General features: G+C 38.9%; 2 protein-coding genes across 5 annotated transcripts in view; one reads left to right on the forward strand and one right to left on the reverse strand.

Annotated features, from left to right (window-relative positions):
- Positions 1–988: 988 nt before the first annotated feature.
- Positions 989–8,613, reverse strand: rec114 (REC114 meiotic recombination protein). Of its 2 annotated transcripts, none has more exons than XM_068573991.1 (6): positions 8,456–8,613; positions 6,068–6,157; positions 3,166–3,249; positions 2,697–2,852; positions 1,592–1,666; positions 989–1,379 (listed from the first exon to the last, which is right to left on the reverse strand). In XM_068573991.1, exons 1-6 carry the CDS (start codon positions 8,543–8,545, stop codon positions 1,215–1,217), a joined length of 660 nt encoding a protein of 219 aa, XP_068430092.1. In that variant the 5' UTR covers positions 8,546–8,613; the 3' UTR covers positions 989–1,214. The 2 variants fall into 2 exon arrangements, with proteins under 2 accessions (XP_068430092.1, XP_068430083.1); XM_068573982.1 differs by having other exon boundaries at positions 1,592–1,669.
- Positions 8,614–9,659: 1,046 nt separating this feature from the next.
- The window catches only part of hcn4 (hyperpolarization activated cyclic nucleotide-gated potassium channel 4), a 64,355-nt gene continuing 58,624 nt past the window's right edge, over positions 9,660–15,390 (forward strand). For 2 of the 3 annotated variants that reach the window (XM_068602728.1, XM_068602811.1), the window contains exon 1: positions 10,736–11,929. In XM_068602728.1, the coding sequence (XP_068458829.1) occupies positions 11,247–11,929 (683 nt within the window). In that variant the 5' untranslated portion in view covers positions 10,736–11,246. Of the gene's footprint in view, positions 9,692–10,535; positions 10,647–10,735; positions 11,930–15,390 lie in introns of those variants that run through there. The other variant, XM_068602897.1, reaches the window with a different exon arrangement.

Consider the following 15,390-nt stretch of genomic DNA (forward strand, 5'->3'; position numbering starts at 1 on the left):
ATAATGGCTGTCTTAAGCATGCCTTATTCAGTCTTGCGTGGAGAGTTCAGGATGACGAATAATGACGAATATCACCATAAAGGTGTACACATTTTTAATGTGCTGTTGATGTCTCCTTTATTAATTTTATCATACCCTCAAATGAGGTGATCCCTTTTGTATTACATATCATGTACAATGCATGCAAGATAATTACGCAATAGGATACTCAGAATAGACATTTTCTGTTGTTATCCCTCGTGTGGCTTTTTTTGCATCTGAAATGACCTATGTTTTTTATGGAGTTATCCTTATTATATATATATATATATATATATATATATATATATATATATATATATATATATATATATATATATATACATACATACATATGTTAGTTTTATTCTTGAGAATTTGTACAGCATATCATGGTCAGTTAACTATGTTTGATTTTGTGACAATGAGTCCACTTTATTGTGAAGCAAGGGCTTCAATGGCAGTATTTACATTTAATTGAGAGTGATTACAGAAAATGACTTATGTGTGTTTAACTATCTAAACAAAAATGATAAGTGTATTATTATTTTTTTCTTTCCAGAGTAACTTAGGTGTCTTGTATATGTTGAAGTATGAGTGTTCAAATGATAGGAAATCTTTAAAAAATATTTTTTTTATATTTCCCAATTTCAATTAATTGGTTTATTTTTGTTTTTCTCTAACTGTATAGCATGGCTATAATCCTATGCAATATGTATTCTTAAATAGATATATGGAGGGCAGTTTGTTTTACTCAGTGAAGCTTTAATATTGTGGGATCACTTGGAAGCTGGCATAGCAAAATTCACTGCTGTAGCTGCATGACTCCTCTTTCAATACAATGTATCCATGTGTGTTGCGGTGGAAATGGACCTGCATTAAGGTGGGAAAAGAGGGACCAGAGTATATAGCCACGATAAAACATATGAGTGAGACCAATATTTTTTTTTTCTGAATAAAAAATGAAAAATTGAATCCAGATTTATTTGGTTTGGAAGTGATTCCTTTAACCGCACACATCCCAAACCATTGACTTCAGGCCACATACAATACAAAAAAAAACAAGGTGCAACATTTTAAACATCGGCAGCACAGCAAGGAACATTCCAACACCACGAGGCACTGCCTACACAAACTATACGAAAAGCACATTGCACTGTATTGACCTTTCTGCCTTCAGCGTTCGCTGAGATTCTTCACTCTACACGCAGCTTCTTCAGCTCCTCTTCCACTGCCTCCACAAAGACAGGAAAGCTGGGATCCAGCAGACAAACACGCACGATGTTCTCCAAGTCTTCGTGTGCCGAAGAAGCGTGGCGATATACGTGAGGAAGAGTCACAGGAGTCTCTCCCAACATGTGCTGTGGACGGTCAAGAAATACTTCAGTGAAAAGAAAAATCACAAACTATTGGGAAGTGTCTGTTCATGTTCATGATTTAGAAAGTAAATTAACCGAACACCTTGCGTCTCATGAAGTAAAAATACACAGTGCTCCTTAGTCAAAGTTATACACAATTACAATTAACATGTCGCACGGAGGATGTTCAATTTTGTTTACTGTACAATCACTACCTGGGTAAGACGCCTGATGGACAATGATCCTTGGACAACCTCAGGATCAACTTCCACAGCATTTCCCTGACAATTCTGCTGACACACACACACACACAAAAAGATTTGAGCCACACAGCATGCCTTCACGGGGTTAAGAGGCCAATCAATGGCTTCATTACTAATAGAAACACATCCACCCCTCAAAGCCCTTTCATCTGCTCTGTGAACTCCTTCAGTGTGTCTGTTGCCTAAAGGTCACATTCAAGCGCGTGCCAGAGTCCATTCCTTCCTCTGTCCTTCATGTTAACTGCTGTCAGCCAGATGGCGGGGTTGAAGTTTTTCTCAGCATCCAGACACTAATTAAACATTTGCTTTCAGTGTGTTCAAGTTTGATAGTAAATATAAGGCTGCTCCTGAAATTAAGGATAATTGTATGATATAGCACCAACAATCTCATCCCTATCGTGTACACTTCAACTGGTTTAATGCTAGCATGTTGTTGTTTGTTATTAGCTTTGAGACAAAATTGTTTGTCTTAATAATATACAATGTAACTGTTAAAGGCAATAGGAAACAATGTATTCAGTGGTTAAAAGGGGAATGCCACTTTGATGCTTGTATTTATACTGTATACTAATTATATTATGATTCTGCATTCCTGTCTGAGCGTGTGTGTTATGGGTGGGACACGCTGTATTCTCCACCATATGTTCACAAGGTATTCTCTATCTCAGTCGACCTGCTGTAGCTGTAATGTCACCTCTAAGAATAACAGTATTGTAAATAGCGCCATCTAGTGTCATATAGTTAGCTGACTACAGCACTGAAGCACAATACTGTTGATTAAGCAATCCGTACAGACTATACAACTTCAATTACAAATAGCTTTTGAATTCACAAGATATTGTATCAAGGTCTCACTTTCAACAAACTAAGCCAGGTGCCAAGCCACTATGCCAGGAAACAAAGCAATTGCTTTTTGAGATTGTTTAGCCATGAAGTCGCCCACTGTCATAGACCTTTTTCAGGCCAGGTTTTATATGAAACATACACACAAATCATCTGGGTGTTAGTGCTGGTTACAATGCAGACATTTTATTGACTAAATTGTGAAGTGGGAAACCTGTGTCACTTGTGCAGAGGCCTCAGCAGGGGACTGATTATGGGGCAATGGGGTGTCATCCTCAGTGGTGAAAGACATGTACTCTGTCAGTTTCTTCACGGCACTTGAACACTCCTCTATTCCATCAAACTGCATCCTCGTCATGCGGCTCTCTCCCTGCAAATTTCCAAAATCTGTATTTGTCAATCTAAATTGTGCCAATAAAAACACCAGGGTTTGTCTGTTGCTTTTGTTAAATCATTATCTCATTAAGTAAAAAGAAGACTTCCAAATGCAATGTTCAGGCAATGCCATTCACCACAGTACCTGAATAAACAGTATTGAAAAGAATCCAGACCTAGACTACTAGTTGTTGCTTTTAATCAGATAGTGTAATAAATGTAATGATCTTGAGAGGAAATTAAGTTACAAAGACAGAACTGTGGAAAATACTCCCAATTGTGTAATTGCAATACATCTTAAGACTTACATTCACGGTATATCGCAAAATCAGGGTTTCAGATTTGTGTTTTATTTTGACACAATTGGACCCACGGAGAAAAGGGATTACATCCTGAGAAAAGACAAAAGGACAAATGTTTTCAGCAAGACGGGAAACAGTTTTTATCCATAAGCTACATTAACTCATGTATAACATATTTAAAAAAAATATGTAATTGTACTGCTCCTAGAAAAAGCAGCTTCACTTTTATTTATTCTAAAATAGTTACCTAAAACTGTCTGCAGGGGTCTCTATTTACTTAATAACCTCAGAGCCTCAGCTTTGAGGCTTACCGAAAGCTTTTTCACAGGGGGAATCAAAAAAGCACAATACAACAATAGCCTAATAGTGTGATTAGCCTATTTTGTCAAAAGTGCTTTTAAATTTGACTTTAAAAATAACAATGTAGGTATATCAACAGGATTTTCCTGCAGGAAGTAGGTGCCTATACTGTAGCACAGTCATTCCACATCCGTGTTAATAATACACGACGGCATTATCATTCTTAGTAATTTAGTAATAGTAAGCTTACCCAAGTAACTCAGGTTATAATGCGAAAAAATATATACTTCTGGAAATGTAATTATGGAAATAAACAAGTATATCATTAAGACTTTTTGTGGATACAATTGTTTTCTGTGGGATATTCAAATGCTTTATTACATACTAATTACAAAAACACATTATTGGATTTAAATTTTCAACTCAAATGCACATTTAGGTGACCAACTGTACAGTTTAAAATAAAGGAATAATCTGAATAAATATGTGTAGACATCTATCAAATGTAGATGTTCACAGACAAAGAGGGGTCACTAAAGGATTTGAGGACAATGAGAATTATGTGAATCATATTTTATGGCCTTCAACTCCCAACCCAGTTGAAAACATATGGGAATTTGGAACAGTGCTCACAGCCTTCATGATCATCAAAATACCAAATGAGGGAATATCTATTGGAGGAATGGCGTTTCTTTCAATTCAATCGATTTTGTAAAGCCCAAAATTACAAATAACAAATCAGCCTCAGAGGGCTTTACAATCTGTACACATACGACATCCTCTGTCCTGGGACCTCATATCGGTTCAGGAAAAAATTCTAAAAAAAAACCTTTACCCATTTCATACTTTTAGTAGTGTTCCAAAAGCTCTGCTGTGGAGGGCTGACTTCGCTCTGGTGGCTTATAATGGCCAGAAGGTTTAATACAACACTTTATGTTGTTTTGTTCCCTTGAATTGTCAACATCTCAACACACTCAGTGAGAATGAATGTCAGCTACTTCGTTGGGTGATGCCTGTGAAATCAGAAGTACCCATATCTTAAGAAGAGCACTGGAGCTCCCCAAGTAACCCATCGATTATCTCTGATACAGCACATTTCAGTTTTGTTTTAAGACAATTCCAAATGTCTTCTTCAGACCTTATCATATAGCCCAGCGGTGGGCAAACTACGGCCGGCGAGCTGTGAGTTTCCCGAAGCACCATGACGGCAATAGACCAGCATCGATGTTTCTTAATGCTAATTTATTGCTCAGTGCTCTTTTAGGTTGCTTGTGTGTGCGCTCTCCTGCAGCAGAACACGGCAGGCAGGTCGGAGGACACACACGGCTTTCCGACCGCACGGCACTTGACGACCACTGTAACGCCTCCTGCTGCAGGAGAGCTTCCCGCATTGAGCTTTTCTGTAACAATGAGTGGACCAAAGAAAAGAAAAGTTGTGAATAGCGCGTTTGACGCATGGCGTAAGCCAATCACCATTGAGAAGCTCCGCCCGTCAACACCGCCTTTCTGCCGTTGCTGAATCAAACTGCTGCTGGTTCGCCTGAAGTAGCGCTGATAGCGGCCGTCATTCAGACACTGTTGTGGGACTGCGGATAATATTATGAACCCAGACACAATGGAGTTTGATGATCCGACGTATGTGGAATTTACACAACAAGTATAAAGCAGAACTTCTGTTTATTTCCATGGTGGATGGCGGAAACGGTTACTGTTTTTACCGAGATAAGCCACGCCCACTTTCAGGCACGAGTGAAATTTGCGATGCGTTTGGTGTGAACTCAGCTTTACTATGCTTGGCCGCCTGTCAAATCCCTGTGCCTATAAGTTCAAGCTCTCTGTATTGAAACTTCCTGAGCATTCACTGCACCAAACTAATAAACCAGTATATCATCCTCAGTGAAAGCTCTGTGCAGTCTGACCTGAATATCTGTCTGGCTCGACACCCTGGCGCAGCAAGATAGCTGTGTCACCTGCCATAACTCCATTATTGAGACATTGAGAGGTCTGTCACATTTCTGTTGTCTGTAGGGCAGGAAGTCAACTTTTGTTATGTCTGAAGGACACAAAAAATGGTAAATTAAAAAAAAAGAATTCCTGTTTTACTTTCACAATGGGGTTACCAGGTGAACCACTATTTCACTAGTTTGTGACTTTGGTCATTTTTAATTTTTTTTTTCTTCACTTTATTGTCCACAACTTGTTTTAACCTATTTGTGGAATTAAGATATATATTTAGGGGTCCTGGTTTCTATTTTGTATTTACCTATGTTGCCTGTTTTTGGACTGCGTCAGTAAGTTTATTATGTGTCATTAAATCATTGAACACTACCTGCTGCTTCCTCATCAGTAGTTGGGTCCAAACTGCTGTTTCTGAATTGTACTATACCAATTTCAAAAGTATGATTGATCTGTATTCATTTCTGTAAACATTTTGAATAACTTATACTGAAAACTGAAAGCTGTAAATAAAGAAATTAGTTAGAAACCAGAAGTTTATCAGGATTAAAATAAGGCTTAGTCTTCAGCTGTATGCACATCATAACAGAACATGGATGTTAAAGCAAAACAATGAATTAAAATGGGATGACTAGCCAGAAAGGCTTCTTACCAAGCTTGTCTGTCCTTGCATAACTAGCAAGTATCGAGAATTCATGATTGTGAGGAAAATTTCTGGTTCGTTGCCATTTGCCTCAAAAACCTGATGAAAAGAAAAGAGAATATAATATTAGCTGGTGAAAAGTTACTGAGTAATTGCTTTCCTGATTAACTCATAATGGGCTTATCAATTCATGTTTTTGGGGAAAACAAACGTGTGCTTTTGTCCCCCAAGTTAAAGTTGTCTAAATGAGACAATCCATGAGTATTGAGTGACACAGGTCTTTCTGCTCTGGCTTTATAAAATCATGAGTATCTAGAAAATAATATTTTTTTAATTAATCGGTTGATAAAATCTTGTTGTTCCACCCTCGCAAATTGCCTTGAACTGTATATTACACCCTGCAAAGTGCATGTGGGTGGAGTGTAAATGCACTAATTTTGAGCTGTAGTTCTAATCCTATTCTGAGTTGTCACACAGTTACTCTGGCTTCACACTAAACATACAGGTACAGTTTGCCATTAGAGTTAGATATTATATTCTTCATGAAAGACAAAAACCACAATCCTTAAAGCTTGACCGTCACAATTTGTTACAGGACACAACAGCATCCACACATCTCTGAATACCCATCTCACATCTTACAACTCAACCTGGATACTTAATAAGTACAAGATGGATAAGAGGTGAGTGAAAATAATGATGATTGTAAAGACGGGGTGAGCTGATTTTGTTTGACATTAGCAGGCAACACAGACTTCCACACAGTAGTCACCAAATTACATTACATTAACTTAGCTCATGCTTATATCCAAAGCTACTTACAGTATATATATTTACTTGAAGCATGTGAAACATGTTGTGAATGCAACACACAATTGCTGTAATAAGTATCAAGAAATTCCTCACTAGTCTATTTTTTTTACAATAATGACCCGATGATGGTTCTTAAAATTGTTTACTTTGCCTCACCCACAGTATCTCACTTAGTGTTACACGATGTATCTCCATCAGACATTTGACATGCCACTGTAGGGAAATCAGGTGTAAATAATCAAATTGATGACTGAATTCCATTTAGTTGTTTGGGATTCCCATTTTTGTGCATGTTGGCTTACTGCTGCACTTTCACTGCTTACTTTGACTTTTCATGTAAAATACATCCAGTACAGATGCTATCCATTTTACATTGTTTTGATTAGACTACTGTCGTGTTTACAATCTATTTCTGGAGTTCTGTTTCTGTGTCTTGAAGTGTGTGTGTGTGTGTGTGTGTGTCTGTGTGTGTGTGTGTTTGTGTGTGTGTGTCTGTGCTTTGTGTTTCTGTATCAGCCACCATGTCAGTACCAAAACTGAATCTAAAACAGGGCTGGGAATTACTGCGGAACTGCTTCAAACAAAGGTCTTATGAGTTTACATGTTTTTCTCCAACATAAAGTTAAAGGCTCTAAATTATTTTTGTATAGCGACTTGAGCAGTTTTGTCTCATTTTAACATATCTAACTGAATTATTTAAGTGTTCTGACTGTTACTCTGGCGAAATGAACATGTTGAATTCATTGATTTGAACTCTGAAACATGGTGGGGGTGAGCTGTTTAGCTTCCAAAATGTGTCTTCTCTCAGACTAGTGGAATGAAAACATCCAAAATACACATTGAGGTGTTTATCTTACTACACTTTGTCTATTCACGCAAGTGTCACAGTTATGAAGTTATTTCCTAGTGGAATTTTGCCATACAAAGACCTTATTATCTCAATTACTTTTTCTAGTACTCTGGCCAGAACTCTCCCTTTCTGTAATTATTAGCCAACATACACCAAACTTTCCAGTCACCACTAAATTCTGATGGATTTTACTGAGTAATTTATGTCATGTCTGCTTTTTGTAATATTTTATCACTGTTGATAGTGTATTTCCTGATTCATGTTGTGTTAAAAAAAAAGTTCACATATTTAAACCTAACTTGTTAGCCTTAACGTGTAACATACAAACACAATATCTTCAATATTGCCCTTTTAACTGGGGACGTTTCATGGCGATATCGTCGAGCGTTTGCTATCGATTAACGTTAAACGTTTCACTGTGGGTTGTCTCCTCTGAAACAATCTTCTGGAAATTTTAAATGACAACAGTCGTTAATGATTTCAGAAGAAATACATGCGACAAGACCGGGGTGCCATGACGCAGCGTCCATGACTCTGTATGACGTGATCATGATATAATTAACCAGTTTTTAGTGGGTTTTTTTGTGTTTTTCTGTGACTAACCGGAAGCTAACGTCGGACTCTAACGAGACGCTAACGTTAGCTCAACAGGGAAAGTAGCTTTAGCTAATCTGAGATAGCTCGTATGAGGCAGTGCGCGAACGTCACGTGCCAGAACGTTAAACGTCCGTTACCTTCCAAAGCTTCCCGTCTGTAGAGCCTGGAGTGAACCGCGCGTAGCGTTTTAACCTCCATGTCCGACTGGTGGCAATTTCCAGTGACATTGATAAGTTATTTTATCTATAAGCTATATGTTTTCTGGCTAACCAACACGCGTGCGACAGTGCGACAAATAGTTAGTGTAAGTGGGCGTGCCTGGTTTTAGGTTCTCTCGAAAACCCGTAAAAATGAAAAGGTGACATCTTTAGTCGGCAGCAATGGATTTATGGACAGGTGAATACACAGACTGCATGTCTGTGCGCTCTATTTTAATTGTCATTATGGCTGACATTAGTTGTTTCTTTGGCAAATGAAGATAACTCAATGGTATGTTAAAGTTGCTTTGCTGTTATTGTGTATACTAGTTATTGCTTTGGCAACAAAGCACTTTTGGATTTAGTAAGCAAATCTAGATTTTACAAGGGAGTATCTACGGAAATACTTGTTTTGACAAAGTTATATTTGAGGTTGGGGCTTGGTAAGTGTTGTATAAATCTTGCAAGAGTGCAAGGGATTGCTGTAATAAATATTGTAGGGATAGTACAGTGTGATGATGCCCAGTGAATACTACAGTGGGCTAGTTTTATCTGCGATCGAAAATGTATATAGCCTCTTGGAAATTTGACTTTACAAGCCTCTTGCTCACTGTCTATATTATATATTGTAATATATACAGTATATGTAATAATATTTAGTCATTTGTATTTAATTAACACTTTTGAAATGTCACTAATAGTTGTATAACAAAAGCAAAGGACCACTTACTAGCTTTTTGAGCTTTTGTTCATGTTGTGCCATTTTAATTTCATGTTGATTTAATATTTCTCACAATAAAGGTTTATATTTGTCTTGCTTTGTACAACATGAGCAAACACATGCCATCTGTGTTTGATTTTAATAGCTTGGGAACGTTTAAAAAGTTTTGTTTTTAGATGGATAAAGTTTTCAGGGTCTTCAAACTATGATTAAGTTTTGTGAAATGATGTGATGTTTTGTTCGGTTTGTAATTATGTTTGAGATTTTAGATTATCGTGTTGCCTCACTGCTGCACGTTCACTGCTTACTAGAACTCTTCATATGAAATACATCCAGTCCAGATGCTATCCATTTTACATTGTTTTGATTAGCCAACATACATTTTGATCTCCCCTCTCTATTTCATTCTTTTAGGTCCAGATGCTAACTTGAGTAAGATGAGAGGCACAGCACAGGTAAGACATTACCCAAGGTAAGAAAAGGAATGATGGCTCGCAAAGAAGTTCACAACAAACTGAATACATTAAATGTGCTGATTATAAATAATTTTAAAAAAGTGTTTAAAGCTTTTTTTTTTCAACCCTATAGTTGTTGTGTTCAGTACTCTATTCCCTTGAAATTGCACTGAGCCAAGAAGTGGTTTAATTAATACAACTCTGGAAACGGGCTACTTAGAATATGTGTATTTACTGAAATCAAACAACTGAAAGGAGTCTCACTGGGAGCAATGTATTTGAGGCTATGATGCAATTATTGCGCTTTTGAACAGGGGATGAAAGAAATGACAGAGAAAAATACGCTCCTGCTGAGGGCATTTTGTGAATGAAGGACATAACACATGTTGTCTGTCACTGACAATGAACGTGCCTCATTTTTCTATTTAGATGGTAAATTTGTGATTATTTGGGAGGAAATATTGGGGATGTTATTGGCCATTACAGATCATTGCGATAGGCCACATATGTTATATTATCCTATAAAAAACTTTCATTGCTTTTTAATATTTTAAATACATGTCTCGTAAAATTATGATTGTTTTTCTCATTTGATCCATGGTATGGCACGATTTGCAAGATCGATGTGTTGTGCATTTTAAATACCTAATTGGACACCTCAAATCAAGGGATGTGTTGTTATTTACACATATTGCCATGCGAGAGTCATTCATATGTCTATTTAGTAAAACACATTTAGCCAAATAACAAACAAGTCTTTTCCAGCTTCGACCGTGTCTGTGTGCGCAAATTACGCAGTGGATCAGACTGATAATAAATGGCGATTGTTTTTTTTCTCCCCAAGTGAAGCCCACAACAGGGCTCAACAACGGGTCTGCATTGGCTACCTGTGGACCTAACTTAAGAGAACAGGACAGCGTTTTAAGAATGGGAAGAGCATTCCCCTTTAAACAAGGTGGGCTGAGCTTATTTGCAGTTCTCGCTCCTATGGCAACCAATAGATCAGCATAATGAATATTCACAATTCGCCAAAACGCACCATGACTATGGATCAGTGATGTCAGCGGTCTTTGGAATGCTCTACTGTATTTTTGCATGATTGTGTCGCGTTGTTTTGATGGCAGCTGGCAAGACATCTGGTGAGAAAAGCATCCTCCGTCGTGCACGACCTTTCCCTCGTCTCCATATCACCGTCCGTCGGCACGTCCCTCACATGTCACGCTAAGGTGACTTTCAAGCAGTTTTTTCCACTTTTGCGCACAATGTCGGAACGGCACATTGGGGACGCAGTGGCCAAGCGGACCGCCCAGGCTGTGCGTGAGGACATATGCAAACTGTCAGGTAGTCTAATTATATGAGAGAGCATCTCTCATCTGGTTCAGCAGCGCTACGGCGGTCCATGTCATGTGTAGCAGGCTTTCAGGGATTCAGGTTAGCTCCAGACTGAGCGCTCTCACAAACAGATAGGGAGCGCGGAGCTGGTGGCCGTACTCGTTACTATACAGCCTAACAATCTGGATTTATTTCATTTTCCCCACCAAGTCTCGGTGTCATAATGGACAGGTTACACTCCTCCATGCGTAAAAGGCTCTACAGTTTGCCACAGCACATTGGACAGAAAGCATCTATAATGGGCGAAGGAGAAGACGCAGACAAGGACACCCGGAGGAAGAGTCTTAGGATGAAGCCTCTGCCGTCGCCGTCGCCGACCTCTGGGGGAAGCTGCAAAGGCATCGGGGAGACCAAAAGTGGGGAGTCTGTGATCATGGAGACGGACATAGGGAGACCGATGAAGACCAGCTCAAATGGAGATTGTCGGAGATTTCGAGGCAGCCTCTCGTCCATCACAAGTCGCCATGTGCACGACTCTGACTCGGCGGAGGAGAGGCGCCTCATCACCGAGGGGGATGTCACCCCGAGCGAGGAGAGCCCCCCCGGAGCCCTCGGTGATGGGCCGCCGGATCAAGGCGCGCAAGGGGCCAGCGGCGGCGGTACCCCAAAAGACTCCACTGACCAGCAGCCCGGGTTTATAAAGTTGGATGGCATTGATCAAATTCTGCCGGACGACGAGAGATTATATCAAGCTGGGTTCATACACAGACAGCTCGGGGCAATGCTTCAACCTGGGGTCAACAAGTTCTCTCTGAGGATGTTTGGAAGTGAGAAGGCGGTTGAACGAGAACAAGAGCGGGTTAAATCCGCCGGATTTTGGATAATTCACCCGTACAGTGATTTCAGGTAAACGTAAACACCGTATGGCTCCTTCTCTCCGAACAACAAAAGGTTTAATCAAGCGTCACGTGACCGCTGATGCCTTTCGCATAGTCCAGGTGTTTTTCTCAGCGTGTTAGCATTCATAAAGATGTTCATCAGCTTAAGAGCAGCCCATTCATTGCTTTATTTAGCTTGGGACCTTCATTCTCATTCACTTTAGGCGATGACGAAGTAATCAATTAACTTTACTGCTTCATCAAAAAAATACTCACGGATTAATAATAAGTTAATAATGTACGCATAAATTATATTCTTTAGTTTCAGGATACGGACATATTACTCTACATACCTGCACTGTGCTGTGCTATGAAACAACACAAAGATAAAACAGCCTTTGCTAATTAGGACACATGCTATCCATAAATGAGACATTTTATGGTTCCTTCCTTATTTGAGAAAACTTGTGCTCAGGGGACATAGTTTATCATTGATTAGGGTTGTAATGAGGCCTTCACTTCACGTAGTCTTTACAGGCGTACTTATTGATTTTCTTTTTCTTCTTTTATATAAATGGTCTTTTAAAACATAATAGGGTTAATGTATTTTATTTTGATTAATAGTTCAAATTTGAGCGCAATTTTAAAATGATCGATGCATTTTATATTCGCCTGAAATAGTGTTTTCAGGTGACAAAGTGCAACTGCATAACTGAATAGAGAGAGTCCATGCGCGCGCTTTTGTTGGCCTACATATTTGCTCCATTGTTAATGCCCTTGAGTTTGTTATTGGCCGTATGCATCTGATTCATGGAGGCTCTTAGCCTTGAGGAAGTCTCTCATCCTTGCTTGTAGGATTATAGAATGATTGTCATACAATGCAGTCAAGTGCATGTGGACGTTTTGTGCATCTCAGATGATGATAAAGTCCCAGTGTGCTGTTTGTTCAAACTTATTTATGTTCAGAACAGTGCTGTGGCTTGGACTATACACTGGTCACACTATATCTTGATATTGTTAGATGCCTTTTGATTGGTGAGTACTTGTATAATTTGCTTAATTCATCCTATCTAATTTAATTACATTTTAGGGGAGGAAATGAATCTATTTTAAATTCTTCATAGCTTGTATTGTAAGTACGTTAAATAACCTTAACTCTTTTTAAATTGAACACATCTTCCTCTGATTTTGTTTCATTTCACGTCTTGTCCGCCTTGGCATTTACATGTAGTTCATGCACCTATCATTTAAATCATGTAGTAGAAGTCTGTGTTGTTATACAATTTCATGGAGCAATATTGTCACTTTCACGTGCTGTATTTCTTTTTGGCTGTGTTATTGAATGTTGAAGTGGAAGTGTGAGCTGCTTGTAGGCCCAGGGTGTCAGTGGTAAAGGCTTGGACTCTTTCTACAATAACACAGGCACACTTGCTTGTTTTAAGGTGCACACAGTGCTAAACATTGGTCGGATGATAGACTAATTTGTCAGCTATCTTCAGCTGTCATTAAAATAATTATCAAACCATTATTTAACCAATCTGTGATTGGTTTAATTTTTATTTAGAAATCTGTCTGTCTCTGAATAGTATTTTTCCAGTGTCTGCTCAGGCTAAACCTGTAAACAAGAGCATAATGTTGTCCGGGAACTATTTGTAGATGTACTAAAACACTTCACTGATTAGTGTTTCCCGTCTTCCAAACCCACAGTTCAGACAGGTCATCGTCAGCAAGTGAGACATGCATTAGACAGTTTGCCATTTTTGTGAAGCTCCTCCCAGCTGGTTGTGTTTGGTCTGACCCCCTCTGCTCTCTTACTCACTGTGTTAAATGTCACGAGGAAGGGTGATTTGGGGCTCGGGGAAACTGTCCTGATACTGAAAGGTCAGATATTTGGCAGTAGTCATCAGTTTTGAAGTGTCTTGGAGCAAAATGCTAGAACGGGGCTCCACGCTGTACTTAATGGACGAGATAGATGTGTGACTCTCAGTGAGATTTATCAAAATAATAAAAATGCACTAAGAGGGGAGTGCTCTAAAAAAAAATAGATTAGCATCCCACTTGTTTGGGGTCTACTATATATTACCATAATTAAACATTTTGCCGAGCAGTTTGCTTGTGGTGAGTCACTCAACTCCATCATTATCACCCAGCTCTCAGTTAGAACCACAGATAGCACTCAATCAGGAGAGTCAAAGTAATGAGGCTGTGCTTAGGCTGACTATGAAAGGATTCTTGTAAAATTAAAATTAAAATTAAAAAAATGTGTGTGACCAACAGGAAAAAAAAGACCAAGCATACATGAACAAATAAATTCATGTAAAAAGATTAACTACTGAAGGAAGTCAGCATCTATGATACATTTTTATCAGTATGAAAATGCTATAAATAATATTTGAAACCCATCTCCAGGAGAGAGAGGGGAAAAATAGTACATCATCTCAGTGAGTTAACGTGGCGTGGTGAGATGAGTTACAGCAAGTATTTTATTTTTAATGAACTGAAAGAGAAACATGGTATTTGGGTGCCTTCTCCAAAATCAGGATCAGAGACAGGGCAAGATGACTGTAATTAAAGTACGCAAGGAGATGAGAGGGACCTTTAATGGGCCCGAAGAAGAGAAGGGTCTCTGAGACGAAAAGTTTTATTCCCATGTCTGCATCAAAGCTTTGGCACTATATACTCAAATTAGAGTGTCACAAGGAATCACTAGTCATCACTGCTCCAAAATTTAGCAAAATCTGCCCTCGTCAAGTATTGTATAACGCTAAGAAGCAAGGGAGGAGCAATATCTTGCAAGGGAAAAAGACGGATTAAAAATGTCATCATAATCCAATCTACAGCCTCATTTCCAGATCCAAAGCTGAACAGCCTCGTTCGATTCTGGACAAGCATCTCCCAGTGAGCACATGTGGTCAGTTCACCACAGCGACAACTTCAACCGGGGGAAAAAAGGAAGATGAGCTTTCCTACAAAATGACTGTCTTTTAAATAAGGACGATTATTAGTGTCCTTAATTAAGCAGACGCTGACCATGACATATCTCTGAGGGTTTGAAAGGATTGTTGAACAATACATATGATTGATTGGTGGGATTACTGCCACCTCCTCCCTGCTCCTCGCTGGATGCTCTCTTGTCACTGTCATAAAAAAGTGACTTTTAAAGCTGCTGTATCATAAACTGTGCTGAGTCCTATCAAAGCTGCATGTCCGTGGTCGTAAATAGAGATTGATAAAAGTCATACAATGTTCATTGTCCCTTTTTTTGAAGAATATTTCAGGGCTTGATTGACAAATTGATACTCTTCTCACACAATGGCTCCTCTATCTGCATGATGAAAACCAGGGGATGTATTTCTTACCTGTTGTATAGAGAGCCCATTGAGTGGATTCTATCAATGCAGCCGCATTGTGCAGAGTTCTAGACGTGATGCGGCGCAATATTAGAATGCATCCCTCTGATCGTCAAGTGCCTTTTAATTATCTTCTGAT

This window comes from Clinocottus analis, unplaced genomic scaffold (genome assembly GCF_023055335.1).
Source record: "Clinocottus analis isolate CAN_PGR_092001 unplaced genomic scaffold, fCliAna1.0.p SCAF_1, whole genome shotgun sequence".
Lineage (NCBI taxonomy): Eukaryota > Metazoa > Chordata > Actinopteri > Perciformes > Cottidae > Clinocottus > Clinocottus analis.

Coding starts and splice junctions, on each gene's coding strand:
- rec114 (XM_068573982.1), bottom strand. CDS start 8,545: ATGTCACTGGAAATTGCCACCAGTCGGACATGGAGGTTAAAACGCTAC. Junction 6,158..8,455: donor CAGACGGGAAGCTTTGGAAG/GTAACGGACGTT, acceptor TCTTTTCATCAG/GTTTTTGAGGCAAATGGCAA. Junction 2,853..3,165: donor TTTTGCGATATACCGTGAAT/GTAAGTCTTAAG, acceptor GGAAATTTGCAG/GGAGAGAGCCGCATGACGAG.